A 23,823-nucleotide genomic window follows, 5' to 3' on the forward strand; every position below is an offset into this window, starting at 1 on the left:
ATACTAGAAGACAATGAGCAAACAGTAAAATTAAAAAGAGAACTAGATCCAGAACCGAAAATGTCATGGTGCAACCCATTTCAGCTTAACCAGACTTTTAAACATTTCAATATTCTTAGGAGTTACTTGAGCACATGATAAATTGTTTTACTGCAATAATGCAAATGTCCAAGGAATACTTGATTGTATAATGCAGATGCCAAACTTAAGGTAGCAAAACTGTAAAAGCAAACAAGATTTACCTATTTTGCAGCATTATGCTCTACATTTTTCCTTTATAATGTTAAGTCTACCCAAATCTGCAAAAGGTCGGCGAATAGGAGGCTTTCATGGTATCATGCAAAGGATGGTTTCCTCCACAATATTAGCCATCCACTGTCACCACAATTAAAATAAAGGTATTAAAGTAAAACTAAAGCATACCCGACAACCTTCCAGATGCCGCTGGAAATATTTTCAAAATTTTTTTGTGGTTGCAAAGGGGTCATCAAATCTAGGCTTAGTAAGTTGCATGATTATGTAATGAATCAAACATATCTAATATATTAATCAGTACAAGTAGCATTTTTAATTTTTCAGGAATGTTAAATGCAGGGGCAATATGATACTATTGGAATATATTTTTCTTGTTAAAAGTAACAAACTTGTAAATATATTCTTTCTTCCTATGTGACTATATGTACCAGTACAGAACCAGTAGCAATTTAAGCCCAATGATAATAAACTGTTTATCTGTTCATCCAATTCAAGGACAACGAATTCTTAATCATTCTTGGGCAAAACAATAACTACAAATTACTAGAATTATTCATAAACTATCTGATCTTTTTCTCTTCACTTGTTCCATCATTTTGCACCTATGTACGATCTAGCAGACTGATTTATTGTTATTCTATCACATACAGAAGCTATATTCAATGGCACTGTCAACCATACTTATGCTTCAATCCTGTTCTACCTGAACAGAAAAAATTCCTGTTGAAAATGTTACCCACAAACATTGATTTTCCACAATTTCATGAATTCAGAATGCAATGGATTTTTTTATTAAAAAAATTACAACCATTCTGTGAAATCTAGAATGGTTGGCATATCTAACAATATGCCTCACATTTTTATCTTAATTATAAAAAAATAAAAAATTCCCTATTCTAATACACAATGTTATTTCCAGATATTTCATGTGCTGTTCTTCTTTTGGGCAATTTTAAACTGTTCTGGATCAGGCTTCAGTTTCTTCCCCTGTTGATGTCAACTCTACACAGAGCTATGAAGCTTTTGCACTTTGTCAGGTGTTTCAGTTACAGAGGCAGGTTAATCCTTGATGTAGTCCACAAAACCGATATGAAAGTAACTGAACTTGTGAAGTTTGTCAAATGGTAGAATTCACAATAAAACTTTTCTTGTTGATATCTTGCTGAAGGTATTAATGAACTAAATGCTTTTCCAAATCAGGATATTTTTTTTAAAGAAGTCTATATATTTAGCAGTCTTTAATGAATCCTTCCACTCCCCATCATGGCTGGATATATGGAAATTAATCTATTTCAAATCAAAATGTCTGTACATTTGGCATTTTATAAAATATATGTGTGTTTGTTTGTTAAATAATTAAATTATGCAATTCTTGTTATTGTGGAATATCTTTGTTGTCTTGCATGAAGACTGTAAGGATATCAGAAAGGAGAAAGGATTTTAGTAATAGCAGGCAAGTATGACATAGTTAAAATCCATTGAACCCCAAAACTACATTTTAGCTACAATAATGCAGTACCTGCCATTACTACCTTGCTAAATTTCCATCCTCGAGGAAGAAGGATGGTCCTATTGTGAGTTGTCCAAGTAAACACATCATCTACTGACAATTGTAAATGCTATTTTGAAAATGGAGGATGGCCTGACAAAATGTTGGTCCAACACAAACGGCTTCATGCATGAATACAGTGCTCCCACAAAACATTGAACAAAGGCAGAACAGAGTGAAGGTGGAATGAGATTGCCAGCAAGGGACGTTTATGACATCATCATCAAAGAATAAGTAGGAAAAGCAAAGATGCAATAGCCCTCACATCACAGGTTTTTGTTTTCACAAGTGAAAAGATATTCCTCCATTAAAGAATGGCAAGTTGTTTGACAGAACAATCCACCAGACAATGGTGGCTCACATACTATCATAGGTACTTTTCTGAAAAAGAGATGGTTTCAACCATCTTATTTTGCTTTAGATTTATCTAAATAGAAACATTAAAGGCCATAAACAGAATGAAAGAGTTAGTCTTGAACATCCCAAAGACAGATGCATCCATGCTTTGGGTAAAAAAAAAAATGCAAATGGGCATTGACAAATTTCTCTTGGGGATTTCAATAACTCATTAAACCATGTGCCATGTTTCTGTGTCATGAAGCAGCACCATGCTTCTGAGCTCTCTAACATAAACACCATTTAAGTGGTATTACCAAAAATGGTCAAGATGTAGTTGTTACGTGGTTTAACATCATTTTTCAACAAACGATAGGCTACACATGGCAGCCGGTATTCTTGTTGGAGGAAGAACCCGGGAAAACCCCAGAAAGAACCATCGACCCACGAGAAGCTTTGTTGTTGTTGTTGTGGGGTTTAATGCCATTTTTCAGCACATGATAGGCTATGCATGGTGGCCATTATTATTGGTGGAGGAAGAACCTGGGAAAACCCCGGGAAGAACCACCAACCCACTAGAAGCTACTGGCAAGCTTTCTCACATACCCACATTGGCCGAATTCTAGACTCGAACCCACACAGACAGAGGTGAGATGGCAGTGATCTATAACGGAGAGCGCTTTAGACCACTCGGCCACTCCCATGAGAAGCTACTGGCAAGCTTTCTCATACCCACATAGGTAGAATCAGAGAGTCAAACCCACGCAGACAGAGGTGAGATGGCAGGGATCCATAACAGAAAGCACTTTAGATGACTCAGCCACTGGGAGCCCACCCACCCCCAATGTAATTGTGTAATGTTATCAAATAATGCACTTTCTAGCTGCCTTAAAAAATACAGTGGACTAAATACAATTTTAGGGACTGATTTTTTAGGCTGAAAATTACTGGAACTTCACTTCGTGGCCTTAAATCTAAATCTGGCTAGTCTGAAATGCATAAAGACCAGAGACCCTTTACAGAAAGTAAAACAGGTTTCAGATCTGAAGTTAAATGCGACCAGGACAAGATTTTCTAATAAAGAAAAAGAAAAGAAAAAATGAAGTCAAACATTCACCCTCTGCACATACACAGCTCTAATAGCGAATAAAAAAAAAACACCATCTTATATACACATAAGCATCCATTTACCTGAATATCTCTGAAACTGCTTGGATCCATTCAGAAGTGTCTCCCAGAATATGTTTGCTGCCTCAATATCAGGTGAAAATTAAGACAATTCCCAGGGGTGCAATGAGCAAACACCAAAAGCAACTGATTTTCTCAAACGTGAAAACTAGTAAATGAAATTGGAGTCGATTCCAAAATCTACTCCCCTTTTCTAAATCAAACCCTTTATATACTTACTTACAAATCAGCATTTGACATAGTCATCTAAAGTAACGTCAGATCATCCCAATTTTATTAAGTACATTCATTGCACCTTAGTAATATCTTGACAAATGCATACATTTTAGCTGTCACAATATTGGATTACCTCCCTTTGTCAGAGTCTGTTGCTTAAGATAAGCACTACATATCTAGGCAGGAACCAAAATAGTTCTTGTTGCTGTTATAGGGTTTAATGCCATTTTTCAGCGCAAGGTAGGTTATACATGGCAGCCAGTATAAATGGTGGCGGAAGAACCCTGGAAAACCCCAGAAAGAACCACCAACCCACAAGAAGCTACTGGCAAGCTTTCTCACATACACGCACTAGCCAAGACCGAGACTTGAACCCACGCAGACAGAGGTTCTGTTGTGGAAAATATTGACACTTTATCATTTCAGCTGGTTCCCAAACTGAAATAAATACCAGAGAGTTTCAAAAGAGTAATTGTCAAGAATGTGCTATTGACTGAATATTTATTATGAAAGTAAAATCCAGACCTGCCAACCCTAACGAGACCTTCTAAGGCAGTCAATTTTTTTCTTTAAATGGGGAAAGTTTTCAGTAAGGAGTAACAAAATGTAATGTACTGCTATTTTCAAACTGGAAATCATGCATTTAAAAGTCAAGAAGTCTGATTCAAGACTTATGTACTGATGGTAAACATTATGTAAAAGTTTACTTTTACCTTAATTTCCTCCAGTACAGTTTAAAAAACTGCAGTTCCAAACACTACAGAGCTCAATGGCTTCTTGATGTCTCTCAATCTGATGTAGTCCTTAAAAAAGGCTGCGGTGTTTGCAATGTTTCCCCATCATGTGATGTACTCAAATCAACATATGATGTCTATTAAACATAACTGTTGCCCTTCCTGCTTTGCCCCCAAAGAATCTGAACATTCTATTTTATTCTTCTGTTCTATCAAAACTTTTTTAAGATGCTTATTGTTCGTTTCATCCTGGCGGCAATTTAAAAAAACAAACAAAAAAAAACAATAGCTTGATCATGTAGACATTTCCAATTGCAAAAAATATGTGCAGTTTAAAGCATTTGAGGTACCCTGGCAAAATCAGTCTGGTTCCCATAATTCTGCTGATTCTAATATGAAACCCCATTTCCTAATCAGACAAGAACAAGCAAGTATCTGGATTTTACTGCAAACAATTGCATTTCCATAATTTGTGTTTTTATTTAAAACGTATATACCTTATTGGGTAAATTCTGTAAGACTTATGCCAAAATTGAAAAGTCTGCAAATGTCATGTTAGGCCAGAGGCACCTAATTTTATGAACCAGTCTATGTGTGGTTGTATATTAAATATTATATTTCAAGTAGAAAAGCAACTATTAGCTAATAATAATAATAATAATGGTCAAAATAATTTTTTGCATGTATGCATTAGTAGGCTTGACCTTAAACCTGGTCACCTCTTGGTCTCTTGACAAAGCTTGTGCTAATCCCTTAACACAATGTCCATTTTAGAGTAGCTCCCTAAAGTCTCTATACTGGAGAGGATTCTGGTGTCTGTAAAACCAGGAGAGTATGAACATAGATTAAATATGTGCTTTCTGTGTTGTCAAAAGTATAACCTTCCTCAGCTGCCTTTGCTTGACTTATAGGATGGGAAAGAGATGGCGGCTTCATCTGGAACTCATTTTAAGTCTACAACAATTCAGTTTGCTCTAAGGGTGAGACTGGACAATCCCTTCCTTTCTCCTTACTTAGAGAAGAGAGATGTGGGTATGTGGGAAAGGCTGCCAGTAGCTGCTCATGGGTCAGTGGTTCCTCCCAAGGTTCCCTGGGTTCTTCATCGACAAGTTATAGTGGCTGCCATGTATGGCCTATCCTGTGCTGAAAAATGGTGTTAAGCCCTACAATAACATCACCTCATGGGTCGAGACAGAATTATCCCATTCTTTCTCTCCTTTGCAAGGGAGGAGTGGCACCTCCCTCCAGTTTTCTTTAATAATGAAGACAGAGAAGGGGCTGGAGAGGGCCTATGTACAGTCTAGTTCACAAACTCAGAGATTCATGGTGCTAAAGGATGTAAAGGGAAATTTTACAGAATTACTACTGGGTTGTGGAAGTCCTTTAGTCCAGAAAGGCTAGAACAGGAACATGGGGATTGGAGGGGGGGGGGGGGGCGGTAAACAGACCTGATAATTTCCCTAGACTGGTAAGCTAAGCCTACTGCAAACTCACAGTAGCATATAGAAAGTGTTAGGTGGGTGGGTGGTGTGTTGGAACAGCCAATTTCACAAGACCATTGTTCAATAGCCATATGTGCAGTCGGAAGACCAATGACTAAACCTGGTGACCAGTCATTAGACAATGACCAGCCATTCACCTGAGAACTGAACAAAGAATATCCTGGAAACTTAACTCTGTTAAATGAGATCCCATCAATTTATATGCATGCCAACTTTAGCAAGATGACAGCGCTCTCCTTCTACTGGACAGGCAAGACTTGCATATGGGTATTGGTGGCTTCCTCACACCAGGCAGTGCCACAGATCCTCCCTTATTTGAGTGGGTGGGTTATTTCCTTCCAAAAAGAAATGACACTGAAAACTATAGGGAATGAAGGAGGGGTCTTCATTAGAAACAGACATGGCTCCTTTATTCCTGCCTCTATAGTTTTGTCGGCTGAAGTCCGAGGAAAAAAGGGCTATACTCTGTATAACAAAAGTAACTAAGATATGATAGTGATCATCTTTGTAGACCTACAATTGCACATTAGAGGCAATTCCTTCTGGATTGGAAACTAGTGCTATGAACTGCAAATGCAAGTTATAACATAAGATATTGGATTACTACTGTAAATAATCATTTTTTTATCATGGTAACGGTGACTTGGCAAGTATGATAAATATCATTCTCTTTAAAAGATGTCAAAAGTTTACCAATTGTTTTTCTTTACAATGTTACATGTCAGTTATTGCATCATAATGGTGAGAACCAAAATAGTGTTATTCAAACATGTATCTAAAACTAAAAGACTTCCGTTTCAAGACTTGGGATTTCCTGCCAGTATCCGGTTCTCCTCCTATTAAAAACCTCTTTCAGCCATCAATGGTAATCAAAAATACTTGCTAAATGCTGGTAGACTTCTTATAAATTCAATGCATGATTATGAAATCTTAAAAAAAGAAAACTTTAAATTTTATGGCTATTATCTATTGTTTATGTGGATTTTTTATGCCTAATTTTTTAACAAAAATCTGAAATGAGGGGAAAAGCACCAGAGCTGCCAACCCTAAAGACTCGCATTTAGTGTTAAGTGATAAAAAAATTTGTGAATTCATAAAAAAACTTTATACAAATATCTATTAAGAATGAAATACAGTAATCTTTCAATATCTTACAAATTCCTACACTCATCCATTCCAAAAATAGCCAACATTGCTTGCTGTTAAAATAGCCTCTTTCTTTAAAAATACCAAACTGGATCAACAATAAAACCAACCTACATATTCTGAGATTCCACCCTATTGCAGCCTTAGTTTCAGGCACTAAATTGTTCATGGGTACTTTCAACAATGCATCTCCATATATAATAAACTCATCTTAATCGAATTCTTGGAAAAAGCAGGATTTATTGAGCATTTAAAGAATGTACAGTTGCTATGTGGTGCATTTTAAAGAAAAATCCAGCTTGGCCCCCCATATGTTTTTGTGTGTGTGACTAGGATTTCTAACGTAGCTTTAACAATTGTTCAATCACAAAACTACGATGTCTGCAGTGTGGCAGTTTATAGAGATGTCAAGCACTGGGTCATCATGTTGCATCACCCAGTCACATTATCCTGACACCAGGCCGACCAGTCCTAACACTAACCTCTTAATGCTAGCGCCTAGCAAGGCAGATGTTAGTACCATCTTTTAAAGTCTTTGATATGACTCGACCAGGGTTCGAACCCACAACCTCCTGTATCCGATGCGACGCTCTAACCACTAGGCCACCAGAGCGGTATGACAAGTTTTTGTAACTATACAGTAAAATACAATAAAAGACTTGTTAAATGCAAATTGAACACACTGGATCTAGTTCTTCTAATATTGTGACTAGCAGTATGGGGCAATTATCAGTACCACTGCTAAACTAAAACTTAACTGGATTTTATTTCTTATTTAAGTCAACTGAGAATTAGGGTATTCAGGATTTTTTTTTGGCATGCAGCGTAAATCGGTGAATCGCAATCAAGAAACATGAAATTTATGTCAAAATTGTGATGATTGGCAGCTCTGCAACACATCTGCTTTTAGAGACACCACTAACAGAAAGACATCAAAAATATCGTAATAAAGAAAACGGGGAGATTCAGACCAATCCCAACAAGAACAAAAACACAAGTGCATTCACTCTCCCCACGGTAGATTTAGATGGAATACCCTCTAGTGAAATGCAGAGAAAAAGAAGCAAGGATATCTTATGGAATCTGACAACAGCAAAATTTGTCCAAAATTAAAATGAACATATTTCCTACCGATGTGTACATACCCTCTATCTTTAAACTATCAAACTCTTCTGCTACAACCCACATCTTCTTCCATTCCTCGTTTCACAATTACCCTAAATTCTTTCTTCCATCTTCTTCACACTTCAATGAATTTGCTTCTTCCATATTTTCCCTTAATGCTGATTTTCCTATCTTCAACTGATTACCTCAAAATGCTTTTTCCAAAGATTCAAGAAGCTACTCTTTTCTCCCCCTTTCTTCTAAACCATTCATTTTTCTTCTAAAATTCTTTCTTCTCCCCTTTCCTTCTTAACCACTTCATATTTCATTCTTCAACATTTTCTTTCTTCAATTTAACTTCAAACTTCATTTTTCTATCTTCAAACTTCATTTTTCTATCTTCAAACTTCATTTTTCTTTCTTCAAAACCTTTTGTAAAAGCAAGAATACAACATTAGTATGCATAATGTTTATTCACAAGACAAAATTGAACATAAGGCTACAAAAGTTAAAATACAAAAGTTAACAAAAGAGAAGAAATCAATCATGATTACAACATTAATACTAATAATGATGTGGATGAATACACCAAAACATGGCTTTAATGGATGCCATTAAATAAATGGCAACTGCTCATATAAGACATCATGTAGGAATCCAATTTTCTTCTTTTCATTAAGATGCTTAACCATTTTGTGAAAGACACCTGTCTACTAAGAACAAGACTGGCCCTTTGAGTGTCCTTTATAGACAGGTCTTTTCATTTGAGCTACTTTAAACACGAGACCAAAGAGGGCTTGATATCACTCACCTCATTTAATGTAGCCATTGATCATTTCACCCAGCAGGCTTATTTAGAATTCAAAGTCAAGCATATGTTAACAATGCAAATACTGCTCATAAATAACTGACCTGGTTTCATTAAAAAATATTTCCAAAGTTTTGTAAAACTGAATTATATACTATGTAGGAGGGTAACATGCTGTCAGTCAGATGCACAACACCACATCAATGTGTGCAGACTTCACTTATTACATAACCCACTTATGACCATAGTGAATTAATTAATATACACACTGGATCAAAAATCCAATCCAACTGGAACTTTGTCTCCATAGTGGTGTGAAGCTCAGTCAACCAGATACAATATTACTTCATGACTATGCATAGAGATTGATGATAATCAAATTCATGAAACAGAAGATGGATAACACAAGACAGACACAACTCCATACCATAAGCTCATATGACCATAGAGACATGTGAACTGAAGAAAAAAATGATATAAACAACAAAAACATGGAGAAATGATTCATGAAATATTTGATGATACATCGAAGTTTTTCAATAAAATTTACACTGAAGAAAACATTTCAATGTTGACGTTTGAAAATGGCTGTTCAATTAGTCCAAATGTACTGGCTTTGAGAGGCAGTTAAAAATATGCTTACTTAGCACTTATGCAATGTTAGATACTGTATGATTGTTTCACTGGAAACATAAATGGTACAAATCTTTTTAATCATAAAAACACTTAGAAAAAGCTAAACAATCAATAAATAGTCTAGTTCTTACTTGAAATGATTACTATGCAGCGTTCTTACTTGAAATGATTACTATGCAGTGTTCTTACTTGAAATGATTACTGTGCAGTGGTCTTACTGGTGTAACACTAAAGATCGAGTTTATCCGAAGAACCTGCTGCCCTGTGTTAAGTTTAAATTGAAAACCTAAAGATGGATTGTTTTATATTTGTGTCCACTTGACAAATAGCTTTGAAAAGTATTTCTTAAACCCCCAAAACCACTTTTACAATTTTAGTTTAAAATGTAAACAGAAAGAAACAAAATGTAAACAATGCTCGTTACTTCATTTTTCCTAAGTCAATTGTTTTTTTTAAGCCTTTTTGTGATCATGTAATACTAAGCATGTATTTCACACAAGAGGTACCTGGCTCATCTGCTTTTCTAAATCCCATTCAAATTTTTGTTATAGGCTTGGGGAATACAAAAAAAAAATTATATCTGCGATAACACAATATATCTGTTGTGAAAACTTTAAAAACATTTTGTCCAAAGAAAAAGCACAATGAAATGATCATTTCTCTTGCAAAATAAATCAAGCCATGCTAAGCTCAATCTTCTAAGGATATTGATATTTATGAACTAAATTACTAAAAGCCTCAAGTTTTTCTAAGAACATTTCATTTGATCCTTCTTATTTGTAATACATTTTTTTAAAGAGTAAATTTTAAAAACAATAACAGCAAATGATTTGTTACAAGACAAAGCATCATTTATGAGATAGAAATAGATATTTACATGTCAAGGAAATGTTTTGAGTCTTTTCAAGCTCATACAATTGAGAGCACCAAGTAAATATAGGTGCATTTGACCTATTTTATAAGCTCCAATGTTTATAATTTTTGGAAATTATCTAGATTTTGTTTTCTAGATTAGGACTATAAAGCGCCAAAAGTTTCTTAATCTGTATCTTCAAAACAAACAAGTTTTCTGTGAGATGATGATGCACAATGTGCATCCTTAGCAAGATATAACCATAGAAATAATTTTCTCTATTCTAAAGATTTGTTATAATCTACAATAGGGGTCTCAAACTCAAACCATCCTGAGGGCCACATGGGGGCCTTTTCAATGGCACATGGGTCACACCAACTTTGTTATCTCTCATGACACCTTAGGACACCAATTGTTTTGAGGGCCACAGGATACAGCTTGGCGGGGCTCATGCTGCTTGCAGGCCGCGTTAGAGACCCCTGATCTACAAGCTGTGCAATCCATATTTATGACCGCAATCTTAAATTGCATCATTTTATCAAAAATCAAGTGAAATGAATACATACAGATTTTGAATATTAGTAAACTATTTACAAGATGTTATATACATTAGTTAAGATTATGCTGATGGTCTGCACCATATAATTATATATCTTAGACACATAATGGCTGGTGGGCTGCCACACAAACTGCCAGGCAGAAATATGCTAACAGTTTAAATTAGCTGGAATAAATATCATTTTTGTGCAAGTTCTGCAAAACTTTGTTTTTCCTCCTTATTTTCTCACACTTTTTGTCTATGTTGGTGACTGCTAGTAATAAATCTTCAATCAGCCAGTGACTTAAAGTACTAATGTTTGTTAAATCAATGCCTTCTGCACTGCTAGAAAAATTGTGATAATTACTTGATGACATAACTGCTAACATCATGTTTTACTTAGGTATATTGCACAGCTAAGAATGCATTGAGATTGGTAAATTATATAGTTGCATTTCTTTTGTCTCTTAATAAAGGATATACAACAAAAAATTACTATTAAATGTTAATAAAAAAAAGCAGTATGATTGACCTAAAAAAAATCATTAGTGATTAATGTCCTGCCATACAACAGCCATGAATGCTGTCTGTTGCAGAGAAAGCCGATTTCTTGGTAACTGTGCAACACTGGAAAAAAGTCATTTACATACATTTTTCCTCGTACATCTAAAGGAAAGTCTATGATCTTGAACCTGTGCAATTCTGATTGCTTTTTAAATGTTCATACAGCTTTTACCCTTTATCCAATAGGCTACTTGTCTCCCATGTGCTTTTTAAATGTTCATACAGCTTTTACCCTTTATCCAATAGGCTACTTGTCTCCCATGCCTTTTTATATAAAAAAAAATGTAATGTCTATTACTTTGGGGATATTAAAAAAAAAGTACAAACGGCACTTTTAACAACTATATAGTTACATCATCCTATTCTGGGATATATATATTCAGCAGTTAATGCAAGAAAATGCACATTAACCTTTACATCTCCAAGTGACTGGATTGACTGAACCCTTAGCTATACAAAAGTATGAAGTTAAAAAAAAAAAATCCTCAAACATTTCATCCGTAAATTATATGGGAACATGGTGAGAGTCAATAATAATATAAGGATATGAGCAAACACTGGCATACATATCACTGGCACTTCACTGTATAAACTTGGAGAAAGCAAAATTGTTCCATTCATGGATAATACCACAGTGACTGGCATATTGTCTCAGAACTCCATAAAGTTCTTCAGTAGTTTACGCTATATAATTAGTTAAAATTTGTTATGAGACCTTAATTTAAATTCTTGCTGATAAAAATGATGACATTTCAAAGAGCTCAGGATTTAAAAATAAAACAAATTACTTCATGAATTACTGTAAACCAACATTTAACACTCTCAAATATATAAAAAAACATCCCTTTTTTTCATGATGGTAAATTGCTTATAAATTTTATACACTCACATGAGTGTAAGTTATTTACTTTTCACATAAAAAATTCCTCTAAAGCAAATTAATGACACCCAAATGATAATGCAACATGAAAATGATATTTTACAAAGGGACAATCAGCACTTTTGTTGACCAGGATCCACTGAAGGAACTGATGCTTACTGGCCAATAAAAAATTTGTAAGAATTCAAAACAAGTTCATCTTTTTCCTATTTTAAATTTTTAATTTTAAATTCGTGTCATATTTTCAGATATTCTAAAACACCAAATTTGATCTCACATGTCTAAATTAATGTTGACAATTAAGTGCAGTACAAAGATCTCTCTAATGGCTTTGGACCTTTAATCTGATACAAATGATAAATTAATGAACTCCTTTCAGATACTGAAACATACACTGGACAAGATTGGTTTTATCCACAAAAATTAACTTTTTGTATAAAAATCAAGTTCGTGAACTTGCATCAATACAAGTACAGTGGTCATCCTCTTGACAGGGGTTCAGAAAAAGCACCTCCCTTTAACTTTAATTAAAGGCTACATTACCAGACAACAAAATAGAACTTTGTACGATTCTGTCCCTCTCAAAACAGGTACTCCTTCTACAAGGCCGGAATTTAAGTACAAAAGTAGGTATATTTGTAAAAATAGGGACAACCTTATTCTTCAGATAGATCTACAAACTGGGTTTGATAAAATCTTTTCACACTTACTCATGTTATCTTGCTTACAAGCCATCACATATTAAAAATACCCCAACACAATCAAGAGCTTTGACCTAACAATCAATGTCAGACATTTATCAGAAAGCCATGTCTGATGTCAAATTAGCTTGTTTACTGAAAAAACAAACAAAATAAAATGTCTGATAAAATTTCATTCATGTTCAATTAGGTATGAAAGTAAGCAGTGCCATAACTATATCCCAAGGTCAGGAGCTCTCATTTTTGAAGTTGCTTATAATTCGGTAAATATATTTATTATATCTACATCATTTCAATTCAGGACTAATTACAGTAGTACCTCATTAAAATGCCATTAAATGGAGTCATACATTATGCAGCTTTATGATGAACATTTAAATTTAGCATCAATAAATGAGGTGGATCTAAGAATATACCCAATTTATAATAAGAACTGTGTTATAATAGTGGACCTTATAGTGAGAGTGTGCAGTACATAGTGCAAGAGATAAGTAAGGACCAAAAGTCAAATGCCATTCTTTCCAAAATAGTAATCAACAACAAAATTTTTAAGATGACTACTATGGTCGCCATGTTGGAGGTCAGATCAGCACCATCATAAGGACTAATAAGTTATCATAAAAATTCTTTTACTGAAAACCCATTTTCAATGTGTTCTTCTGTTTTAGACATTTTTTGGATGTCAAATCAGCATTTTTCCATTTAGGACCCTCTACATTTCAAAAGTGTATGTCAGATCGATATAATTTTCATTTAGGACTATGTACAAGTTATAATCTTCAAATGGAAATCCCATGACAATTTCACCAACCATTTAGTAAGAGTCTGGACAAGACTTTCAAGATTATGCTGGATGTCAGATCTGCAACATTTTTACTGAAGGCCACCCACAAGTCATAATAAGTGTTTGAGTGAAAAAGCCATATAGATTTGACAACATGTTCTGGAGATACAATAAAAAGATTTTGAAGATGGCCACCACAGCCGCCATAACAGCTATTCCAGGGGCACCTTATACAATAAGGACAAACTAGACCTTAGGATGTCACTGTCAAGTTTCATTACTTTCCTTCAACTGGTTTAGGAGTAGTAATAACAAACAAATGTTAATAGATGATGGATGCAGGCCCATTACCTAGGTCTTCTGGTCTTCGGCTGATTGAGAGAAAAAAAAAGAAGCAATTATCAAACTGCACTATGTTTTTTATATATACCTAACTTGGTCTTTGCAAAAGTTTTGGAAAAATACATGAAGAACAAATGAAGACTACCTACATGTATGCCAAATCTTGCAATCAAAAGTTGAAACTAGTCTATGATTCTTCTTCACCCACAAATAATAAAACTATGACACACAACTGTTCATGATTGACATTTTAAATTTTATACATCAAAAGCTTCAGATAAGCTATGCTGAAAATCCTTTTGTAAAATCAAAATACACATATCACTTGCCTGAGAAAAATACAAACTTTTTAACACTTCAAAATCTGCATTTAGCTGCAAAAAACATGTACATTCTGAAGTCACTTTTAATATAGTGCAAACAATGAAAATCTCCTTTTCAATTTGTATACTAACATGTACTAATTCATTAACATTTAACGTATCAACTTGATTATTCAACTGCCAGGCATGTATCCATTTCTGGCATTTCATAACACAAATCTCAAGGCAAACATGTCATAAAACCAGTTAAAAATTGTCTCAAGAGAATGAACAAAGTGATTAAGATACAATTCTTAAAGTCTACATGAAAAAGCAAGAATAAATCTTTTGTTCATCGTATGGGCTTTGTTCTCACATGCAATACATCTAATAGCGACCTGTGGAAAAAATACAAAAAGCATCATATTACTATTTGGACTTGACATTTTTTTTCTGGAAATCTATACTAATTCCTACAGATTAATTTCCTTCAAATGCTTGATGGTTGATGAATATGTGTTTCTGTAATATAGCTTTTTTGTACTACATACATGAACAAGGCCGGAAATGTTTTTTGACAGACAACCTTGGGTGAAAAATGCAGCTATGTAAGAAAAAAAAAAATGGAAGTTTTACTTGCCAAGAACTTCAATCATATCTCCATTTCAGGCATTAGAAGCATTCCAGGATAATCTGACCATACTTTACAAATAAACACTATACTAGTGTTGCTTTGCCAAGTACAATGTTCAAATCTCAGAACAATTTCATTCTCCTATTTAGGCGAGAACAGGTGGCTGTTTAGGTGCTGATACATCAAGCGTGATTAAAACTTTTGCTATGATTTTAAGCAGTGAATTATTTGACACTGCCATAGGTTATGTTACTTACAGTTATGCTCCTGAAGCTATTTGTTTACGGAATATATTTTAACAAGTAAAATCCAATCATAGACAAAATCCATTTTTCTGTATATGGCAACTTTCAGAAAGTTACCTCCAGTAAGTAATGACATCCAATATCTAGCCAGACTATGAAATTCACTTAACTTTTTTTCCTACATATATCTGACAACCTAATAACCACCTCTCCTTCCTCCCAATCTAAGCCAAAATCATCCGTTTGGTACCAGTTAAAAAATATGTTGCACTGGTTCATACAGCTTACTGAATTCCAGACCTAGAGAAATGCTGTTCCATGTGATTTATCGTCAAAACAGACAGGACATTTTTACAAAAATGATCACTGTGACATGGATTCTCTTTCAAATTTGACAAAAGTCTGATTTTTGGGGTAACAAAACAATTAAACTTACACCTGATCCATCACAAGTAATGTCAGTTGCATTTAGTAAAATACCTGAAAGACAGACAGGGTAGATCACCATACATTATCTCTTGTGACAATTAGTGACTTCCACACAAGCTAGCATTTCTTAAATCTTCTGTGTGCCATTTACTGAAGCTTCACGGTTTTCTTCTTAATTATTAGCTAGACTTTATGTCAGAATCCAACTGATTTCATAATTTTAAAGTTACAATATTTTTACTACATGAAATTAACATCAAGTGACCAACAGTTAAAGTCTCTCAAAAAAATGAAGATTACAACCAGAATAGCTTTACTTCTGTTCTCCAGCTGCCGTTGCAAACAATAATAAACTGATGTTGACAATAAAAGTAAGGTACATTTTCCAACCAAAAATGATTTTTGTTGCTATTTACTTTTAAAATGTTTTGGAACTTATCTTTAAACCAGTAATATAAAGCCAGGATTATCTTAATACGCCATTTAAACGCATCTACATACTATCAGCAATCCGATCTCTACTGCCATACATGGAAATCTGACAGATATCAATAATGTACATGTTACTGTGACCTCTTGAATTTCCAGTCTACTTATTTTAGCAACATATCAGAAAAAACTTGTGAAATTGTGTTAGGGAGGTTTACCATTAGTAAAGATATGTTCCTAATGATGCATGTCATTTTCAGAAATATTAAAGTTGTGATTTGATTGGTGAACCAAATGGTCAGCATAACTTAAGCTCATCGGTGCCCATCATACCTAGGACCGTGGGATCTGATTTTAATCCGATTGTGGTCATCAGCTAAATAAAAGTACTTAACCTAAGTTAGTAAATAAAATGTACCTTCTTTGGTTGCAAAGGTGCAGTACTAACCGATTTGCATCAAACGATCAAGTTTTCTGATTTGAACATGAACAACACCTGAACATTAAACATAATTTACAACAAAATCAATAATGCATGAAATGCAATTCACCGAAACTTCATTTTGGAATAAGGTTTAGAGCTTGTAAAGATTCATCCACTCCACTCTAGGAAGGATACTATGCATTTAGTGCGCCAAAACCGAGTGTGGTTGTTAGCTAAAATAGCAAAACTTTACAAAATCAAGTAAAAGATGAAATATGGGATAGCACGAGCTTTTGTTGTATGAGTGTGTTACTAATAAAGGATATAATCGACTCGAGGTGTCAAATCATGAATTTTAGGTATCAAATAACAATAGCTAAGAAAAGAAACATCATCTACAAAATGTAACCTCAAACAGAGAAGTATAAAATATTGACTACAATGACTTCCTTCTTCAACAAGAGTAGTACTCAACAAGATGCATCTCCACCCCCAACTTCGACCATTCTAGATAGGATAGTATATACTGAACATGCAAAAAAAGAGCCCCTATGGTAATGAAATACTTGTAAATATTACAGAATCCAATAAAACATGAAATATAGATCACAGTAACCTTTTGTATAAATGTGTTACCAACAGTAATGTATACAACCATCTGATCCAATCATTCTAACAACATAACAGTGGTGCTCAAAATAAGGGTCACAATGACCTAATTTAAGTAATGTTTCATAATTCCTGGTTCAATAGTGTGCATACTGATTGCAAAAAATGTATGTGGTTATGAGCTAAATGCAAAAGTTTAACTTAAAAGATAATAAAACATTAAATATTGGTCACATAGACCTATGCTGAAAGACTGTCACACTGTGAGATGCATACAATCAACTAGTTTGATGATTTTATGGTGAAATAAACTTAACAAATCTAAACAAAAGTCAATAAATATGAAATCTGGGTCAATATGGCATGCTTTTGTAATAAGCATGCAGAACTTCATTCTGATGCATCCTCTCTCCAAGCTTCATAATTCCATGTGTATCTAGGGAACACAAATCTTTACTAAATACAACAACTTCACCAATAATGTGCAAATAGTGTAATTATATAAAGTTAGCCCTCTCCCCTGCTACGAAACCCAATATAAACTTCTGTCTAATACTGAAAGAAAGTGTGAGATGCAGCAAGGCTATACAGGTGTGTAAATGTAAGGGTAGTACAATAACTCTTCAGCTGGCCATTGGACATCCCAAGTTTAATACTGCATGTTCCAACTCCCCCTTCAACTAGTCTCCACCATCAGCCACCCGATGATCATCCAGGGACCACAATGCAAAACTGACCACAATATAGTGCATCTTTATTCTATGATTACACATATTAATTTTTATCCCCAAAATTTCAAAATATCATATTTATGAAATTTTTCTTAATATTCTACACTTCAAAGGGAATCCAAGGGCAGGTGCCAATGATGACCACAGATGCAACTCTTGCAAATTGTTACCCCAACTGGGATCATAGCCTTGCCAATTTCTACCTTGTAATTGACAGATGGTTGTACAGAACCATGGAGTATATCACAATAACCTTGCTCAGCATGCAGATACAAAAACGTGATTTTGCTTACGTGATGAATATGATCTTGACCGGGACCTGGATCTGGAGTATTTACTGCTTTTTTTGGTACCTTCATAGTTGGGAGAAGAGGAGCGTTTCCTACTGAATCCACTGTGATAAAGTATAAATAACACCACTATGAGTAAATTGCTAAAATAGTGTTACTCTATACAAAAAGTCTACAAAATATCACAAATTTTCCCCAAGACTGAAACAATGCTATATGTTGCTCATTAAACAAAATATATATTATGCAGTATCTCTCAAAAAAGGATTTGTCACTGTATATAAAATTTCAATAGCTCTTTGAGACCTCAACTTGAACAAGGTTTTTTGAAGTTCATTTTGTATAGGTCATCACAGTAGGGAAGATGAAGGTTATCAAAGAAAATGAACAGCAGCAGGGAACTCTAAATATAAAAAGCAGTCCTTAACTTACACTATTGCCCTTATTATTATCTCCTAAAAAAGACTCCTCATCCAAGCTCGGAATTCCTACCGCCAATCACACAGAATAGAACAGAAGAAAAAGAAGAAAAAAACAAAAAACAGAATGAGTCTAAATACCGTATTGTAGGCTTGTGTGTGATGCGCTTCCTCCTTAACTTGGATCCAGGTTATGTTTTTGCAACCAAAATATGGTCGATAGAGGGAATCTTACATAATTAAATTTTTTAGTTTTACCCACAAAACTCTACATTTCAACAGCAGTAATATACTACCTGAAAATTTTAGATATTTTAGATATTAGTACTTGAATGGCAGCTTTTCATCCCATTATAATCACTCTGGTAGTCTTAACAGGGACTTCACTAGGCTTCGCATCTCTCGCCAAATGTGAAAGAATTTTGAAAGTAGCACTATTTTTTTCTGACCAGCGGAAGTTGCATCAAGGAAATCAAATGTCAATACTCTGGTGCACCAAAGGCCGAAGTTAAAGGGATAAAGTAGTATGCAACACCCAAAATATGGTTATATGTAACATCTTCCAATGATAACCGATTAAACAGACCCACAAAATAAGCATGGCCCTTGTTTCACAAGCTTAAATCCTTGTGAATGAAAGGGCCCTCTGATCGAAGACAATCCACCTGGAAATGGTTGATATCAAGATATCAGTGCTGTCCTTAATAGCTAGGAAAAGATGCTTCCAACCTTTTCTCCCCTTGATGCAGCCAAAGAGAACCTTAATTACCCTAACTGGCCAGAGGAGTCTATCTGGATCATTCCCATCATACCAGCAGATGTAACTGAGACTGAGTGACTCTGAAGGGAGTTGGCTACCAGTGGCTGTTTTTTCCCCCAAAAACAAACCAGGTAAACAAAAACGAGTAGCAGACTCCTAAATTGTTGTCGAGGCACAAAAAAACTGCACAATGGACAAAGAGAGCATGAGAACAATTTTAAGCTTTGTCCAACAATTCATATTGAGGTTTTGAAAAAGCATAAAACATAATTTTAAAGAGGTAATAGTTACAGGTAGTGTACCAATGCTATTGAATTAATATTTTTAACCAAAACCTTACTTAAAGTAAATGTGTTTTGACTGTGGGCAAGGTAAATGGGCCAAGTAAGCATGTCAGAGAATGAACTGTGTTAGCTTCAATATAATTCACACAAAGTATGAAGTAAATCCATTAGAAAATATAAGCAAATGAAAATCTGAAATCAAGCCTTAAACTTCTGCTGCAGAAAAGTGACTTCAATTTCTTGCTTCCCACTAATGTGGGCTTGACAATAAAGACTTTCTGAGGCTCGTTTCTTAATCTGAATGTTCTTTTTCAATTTAGAACCATTTAAGAAAATTCCAGCAGTATGTGCAATATTGATGCTCAAGTCTGGCTTAAGTGAAAATGTCACATAGGTAAAACCAGTCTTGCATCAAGGTTTGCCTCTTAAAGAGTCCAAATGGTCCCATGATATTGGAAGACGTGGGTCATCTACTGGTTAGCATAGCAAAGACATGTAAGATCAACCTAATTATACAAGATGCTACACAAAGATCCAATAATACACACCTAGTGGGTTTACCCAGGTAGATCCCTGGTGTAGGTGTGTGTGCCCTGTGTGTGATGGAATAATCCACCCTGATTCTTCTACCATCTATCTCTGAACCATTACATCGGTCTTTTGCCTAAAAAATAAAGGAGATCATAAAATTATAATGACTTAATTGATCACTGACTTGGCCTTTATAAAAATTACCTTTTATAAAGAACAAGGTTCTGCTACTATTTAAAATTTGATACATCACAGATAGCTTTTCCCAGAAGAACTTTGTGCTTAAGTATCACAATAATTTCTAAGGATGTAAATTGCTTTTGTATGTTAAAAATAAATACAAAAAAATACAGACCCCTTCATTTTCCTAAATTTAAAATTAAGATCTGCTACAATTATATGACCTATTTCTAAATTTTCTATCATATTTTCATTTACTGTGGTATTTTAAATGTCTCATTAAATCCAAAGGTAAAAGAAAACGTTAATGATATGAAAACGATAATTTCTGCACTTGCAGGCAATTTAAAGAGATCATACATTTACCTCAATTGCATCATCAACTGAATGGAAATACACAAAAGCAAATCCTCTGGATCGACCACTCTGAAAATTGAAACCAATATGATCATTAGCATTTAAAGTTTATGATATTTAAATACAAACTTCAATTTTTTTTCTCCAATCATCATGAGCAGAAACCAAACACTCCATTTGGCAAGAGTATGTCTTTGAAGTGGAAGGTATTAGTGAAATCATATGCCCCATTTCATATCCACCAACCAGTGCAACTAATTTTTTCTGCAGTCTGATTGAAATATTAGGGGCTGGCAATTTAGTTAATGTATGCATGGAGGGGGGAGGGTAACACAAATACATATGCTTGTGTATGGGGGTGGTTCAACTGATAATGTTTGTACACATAGGAAATGGGTGGGGTGGGGTGAAACCTATATAATAAATTACCTGTTCGACTGGGTTCAGTCAGCACTTGAATTTTAGCAGACATTAGTCAAACTGTTTAAAGTTATGCAGCCTATTTCTTTGATGCAGCCAGACATTCAACGTCGGTGGACTGTTTTATTAAACACATTATTACTAATCCTGTATGGTTTCTGCGTGGAATAAATATAGTCCGTTGTATAGAAATGGGGGGGGGGGGGAAGGAGATGTGTGTACGCATCAAATGTACAAATGTGGGGGTGGGGGTTAAGTCTTAGAGGATAAGACTTTATAAAAAGCAGCTTGTTCTTTTTTTCAAAATACAATCAGTGTAATGAGAGTAATAAGAACAGTGAAGACAGATTCATTCTTTATCATTCATTGTGTGGTCCTAGGTGACAGTGGTCTAAAATACTTGACTTTATTTATCACTGCCTGTGTGGCTTTGCATCTCAGACTCGGCCAATATGGGGATATGAGAAAGCTTGCCAGTAGCTTCTCATGGGTTGGTGGTTTATACTAGAGGTTTCACAGATTCTTCCTCCACCAATTTTACTAGCTGCCCGTCTTGCACTGAGAAATGGTGTTAAACCCCAAAACAACAATCATTCAATACTAACTATACTAACTACCTTCAAATCAAGCAGTTACAAGAAGCAACTGAGGCACAGATGAAATGGACTGGTCGGAATATATATTATACAGAATGTTTAGAAATAAACTTTTTCAAATATTAGATACTTGTGCGCCCATTTATTACAACTGAATTTGCTTCCAAATTTGACTTTATATATTGTCATCCTCCATTCATTTCTTCCAAAGTGACACCGAATTACTGATGCATTAAGAATATAAGTAAACTTCTTGGAAGTCAGTTTTCTGACCTGTCAGTTAAGATAACCAGAGAAAGCATGACATTTTAACTGCTTTGCAAAAATGGAATCAAAACACATCCTGCTTAAAAGTGTACATGATGATGGGTGAACAGTCACAGACAATGATACAAGTAAATGCAACTAAACTTTTAATTGTAAAAATGTCCATCTTTGAGCAATTGTCATGTTGTGTTTTGAGCCTGTGATTGTCTTTCTCCCTATCACTATTCTATGTAATGCAGTGTTTTACATCATTGCTGTGATCTCACATGAGTTCACTTCTTGATCATCCTCTTTTCAATTCCCACTATTTAATGAATATGTATGACCTAACTTTGCTTTACACAAATTGATAGAGATTTCTTTGGCAGTTTTCTGTAGAATTCCACCTTTTTCATAGGGTATATAAATCAGAAGCCTGGCATAATGGTCAAAATGGTAAAATATTTCCCCTAGGAAATCAGTCCCATTTTTGGCCAGAAATCAGAATTTTTGGCACATCAATTATTTGTTGTTGTTGTAGGGTTTAACGCCATTTTTCAGCACGTGATAGGCTATACATGGCGGCCAGTATTAATGGTGGAGGAAGAACCCAGGAAAACCCCGGAAAGAACCACCGACCCACGAGAAGTCAATTATTTGTATTAAAACTTTAAATAAAAATGAATTTTGACTAACGTCTATATCTTATACAGGAAATATTTGCTTGCATATTCAGAAATATTTAAATGCACTGATTCAATCTAAAATCAACCATAGTGCTCTACTGTTCTTTATTTTCATGTGAAATACAGTTTGCCATCAAAGGAACTTTCTTGCTGCAGAGATGAAAACCATGGGCTAATGGCATACGGAAACTCTAAAATGAATCAGATCCAAGTGTAGCAAAAAGAATACCAAAACATTTATTAACAAGAGCCTCTCTTAGGGACTAATGCTGGCATAAAAGAATTTCCTGGAATTAAGATAATTTTTTCTTTTGCCTTTCAGTGTTGATATTCTTCAGGAATAATATATAAAAAATTAACTGCTGTGGTGGACATACTGGATTACAATTTGGAACTAAGTTCATGTAGGACTATCAAGGCATCATAAAATGTCTTCTGGTGGAAACCGCATACTGATATGTCTTCCATTTGCGATGAGTAACAATAACAATTTTCAAGCATAATGCCATGGTGGCCAAATTCAATATTAGATATGCATCGCTTCTATTTACCAACTAGATATTATAAGAAAGCTTTGGGTGAAAGCACAATTTTGTTATGACCAGCCATCAATGAAAAGGAGTGACAAGATTTTCAAAATGGCCATTGTTGATGTCATATTTTATACTGGATTGGCACCATTTTCATTTAAGACCAACTAAACGTTCTGTAAAAAAAAAAAAACATGCTGAGAAGACCATTCATTCAGGAGATGATGATGGACACTGTAGCAGGCATACCAAATGTCTCAAAGGAGCCATTAGTACCAGTTAGACATACATTTTTTTTAAAATAGTAAATGATCCATGTTGAAATGACCATCATTTCTGTCATAATATTTGCATGATGGTTATCGTTGGGCCATATTTGACATCGGCTGGTCACCATTTTCATTTTAGACCAACTAAATATGACAAGTCTTGTGGCTAATTTCCCATGGCAATATTACTTTTCATTCAGGAGGATTTAGACCAGCCAACCCAACCAAGACCTTTTCTGGAAGGCAACCAATATTTTCCCCAAAGTCAGACCAATTTTCAGTAATGTGTAATAAAATATCATATAATAATATTGTA

At 34.7% G+C, this 23,823-nt stretch overlaps 1 protein-coding gene across 5 annotated transcripts in view; it reads right to left on the reverse strand.

The window, feature by feature from the left end:
• LOC149776516 (uncharacterized) overlaps positions 1-23,823 on the reverse strand; it is a 42,414-nt gene that overhangs the window by 760 nt on the left and 17,831 nt on the right. The window contains exons 7-10 of one of the 5 annotated variants that reach the window (XR_016416054.1): positions 20,770-20,829; positions 20,241-20,356; positions 18,233-18,333; positions 8,237-8,459 (exon numbers count right to left, since the gene is read on the reverse strand). Coding sequence is in view for 3 of the 5 variants with exons in the window: in XM_089940955.1 (XP_089797081.1) it covers positions 8,356-8,459; positions 18,233-18,333; positions 20,241-20,356; positions 20,770-20,829 (381 nt within the window). In the remaining 2 variants the exon portion in view is untranslated. Of the gene's footprint in view, positions 1-579; positions 8,460-8,484; positions 14,837-18,232; positions 18,334-20,240; positions 20,357-20,769; positions 20,830-23,823 lie in introns of those variants that run through there. The other 4 variants (XR_016416053.1, XM_089940955.1, XM_089940956.1 and 1 more) reach the window with 4 other exon arrangements.

The sequence above is a fragment of the Sinohyriopsis cumingii genome, chromosome 18 (assembly GCF_028554795.1).
Source record: "Sinohyriopsis cumingii isolate HCF-2022 chromosome 18, ASM2855479v2, whole genome shotgun sequence".
In the NCBI taxonomy this organism is placed as follows: Eukaryota; Metazoa; Mollusca; class Bivalvia; order Unionida; family Unionidae; genus Sinohyriopsis; species Sinohyriopsis cumingii.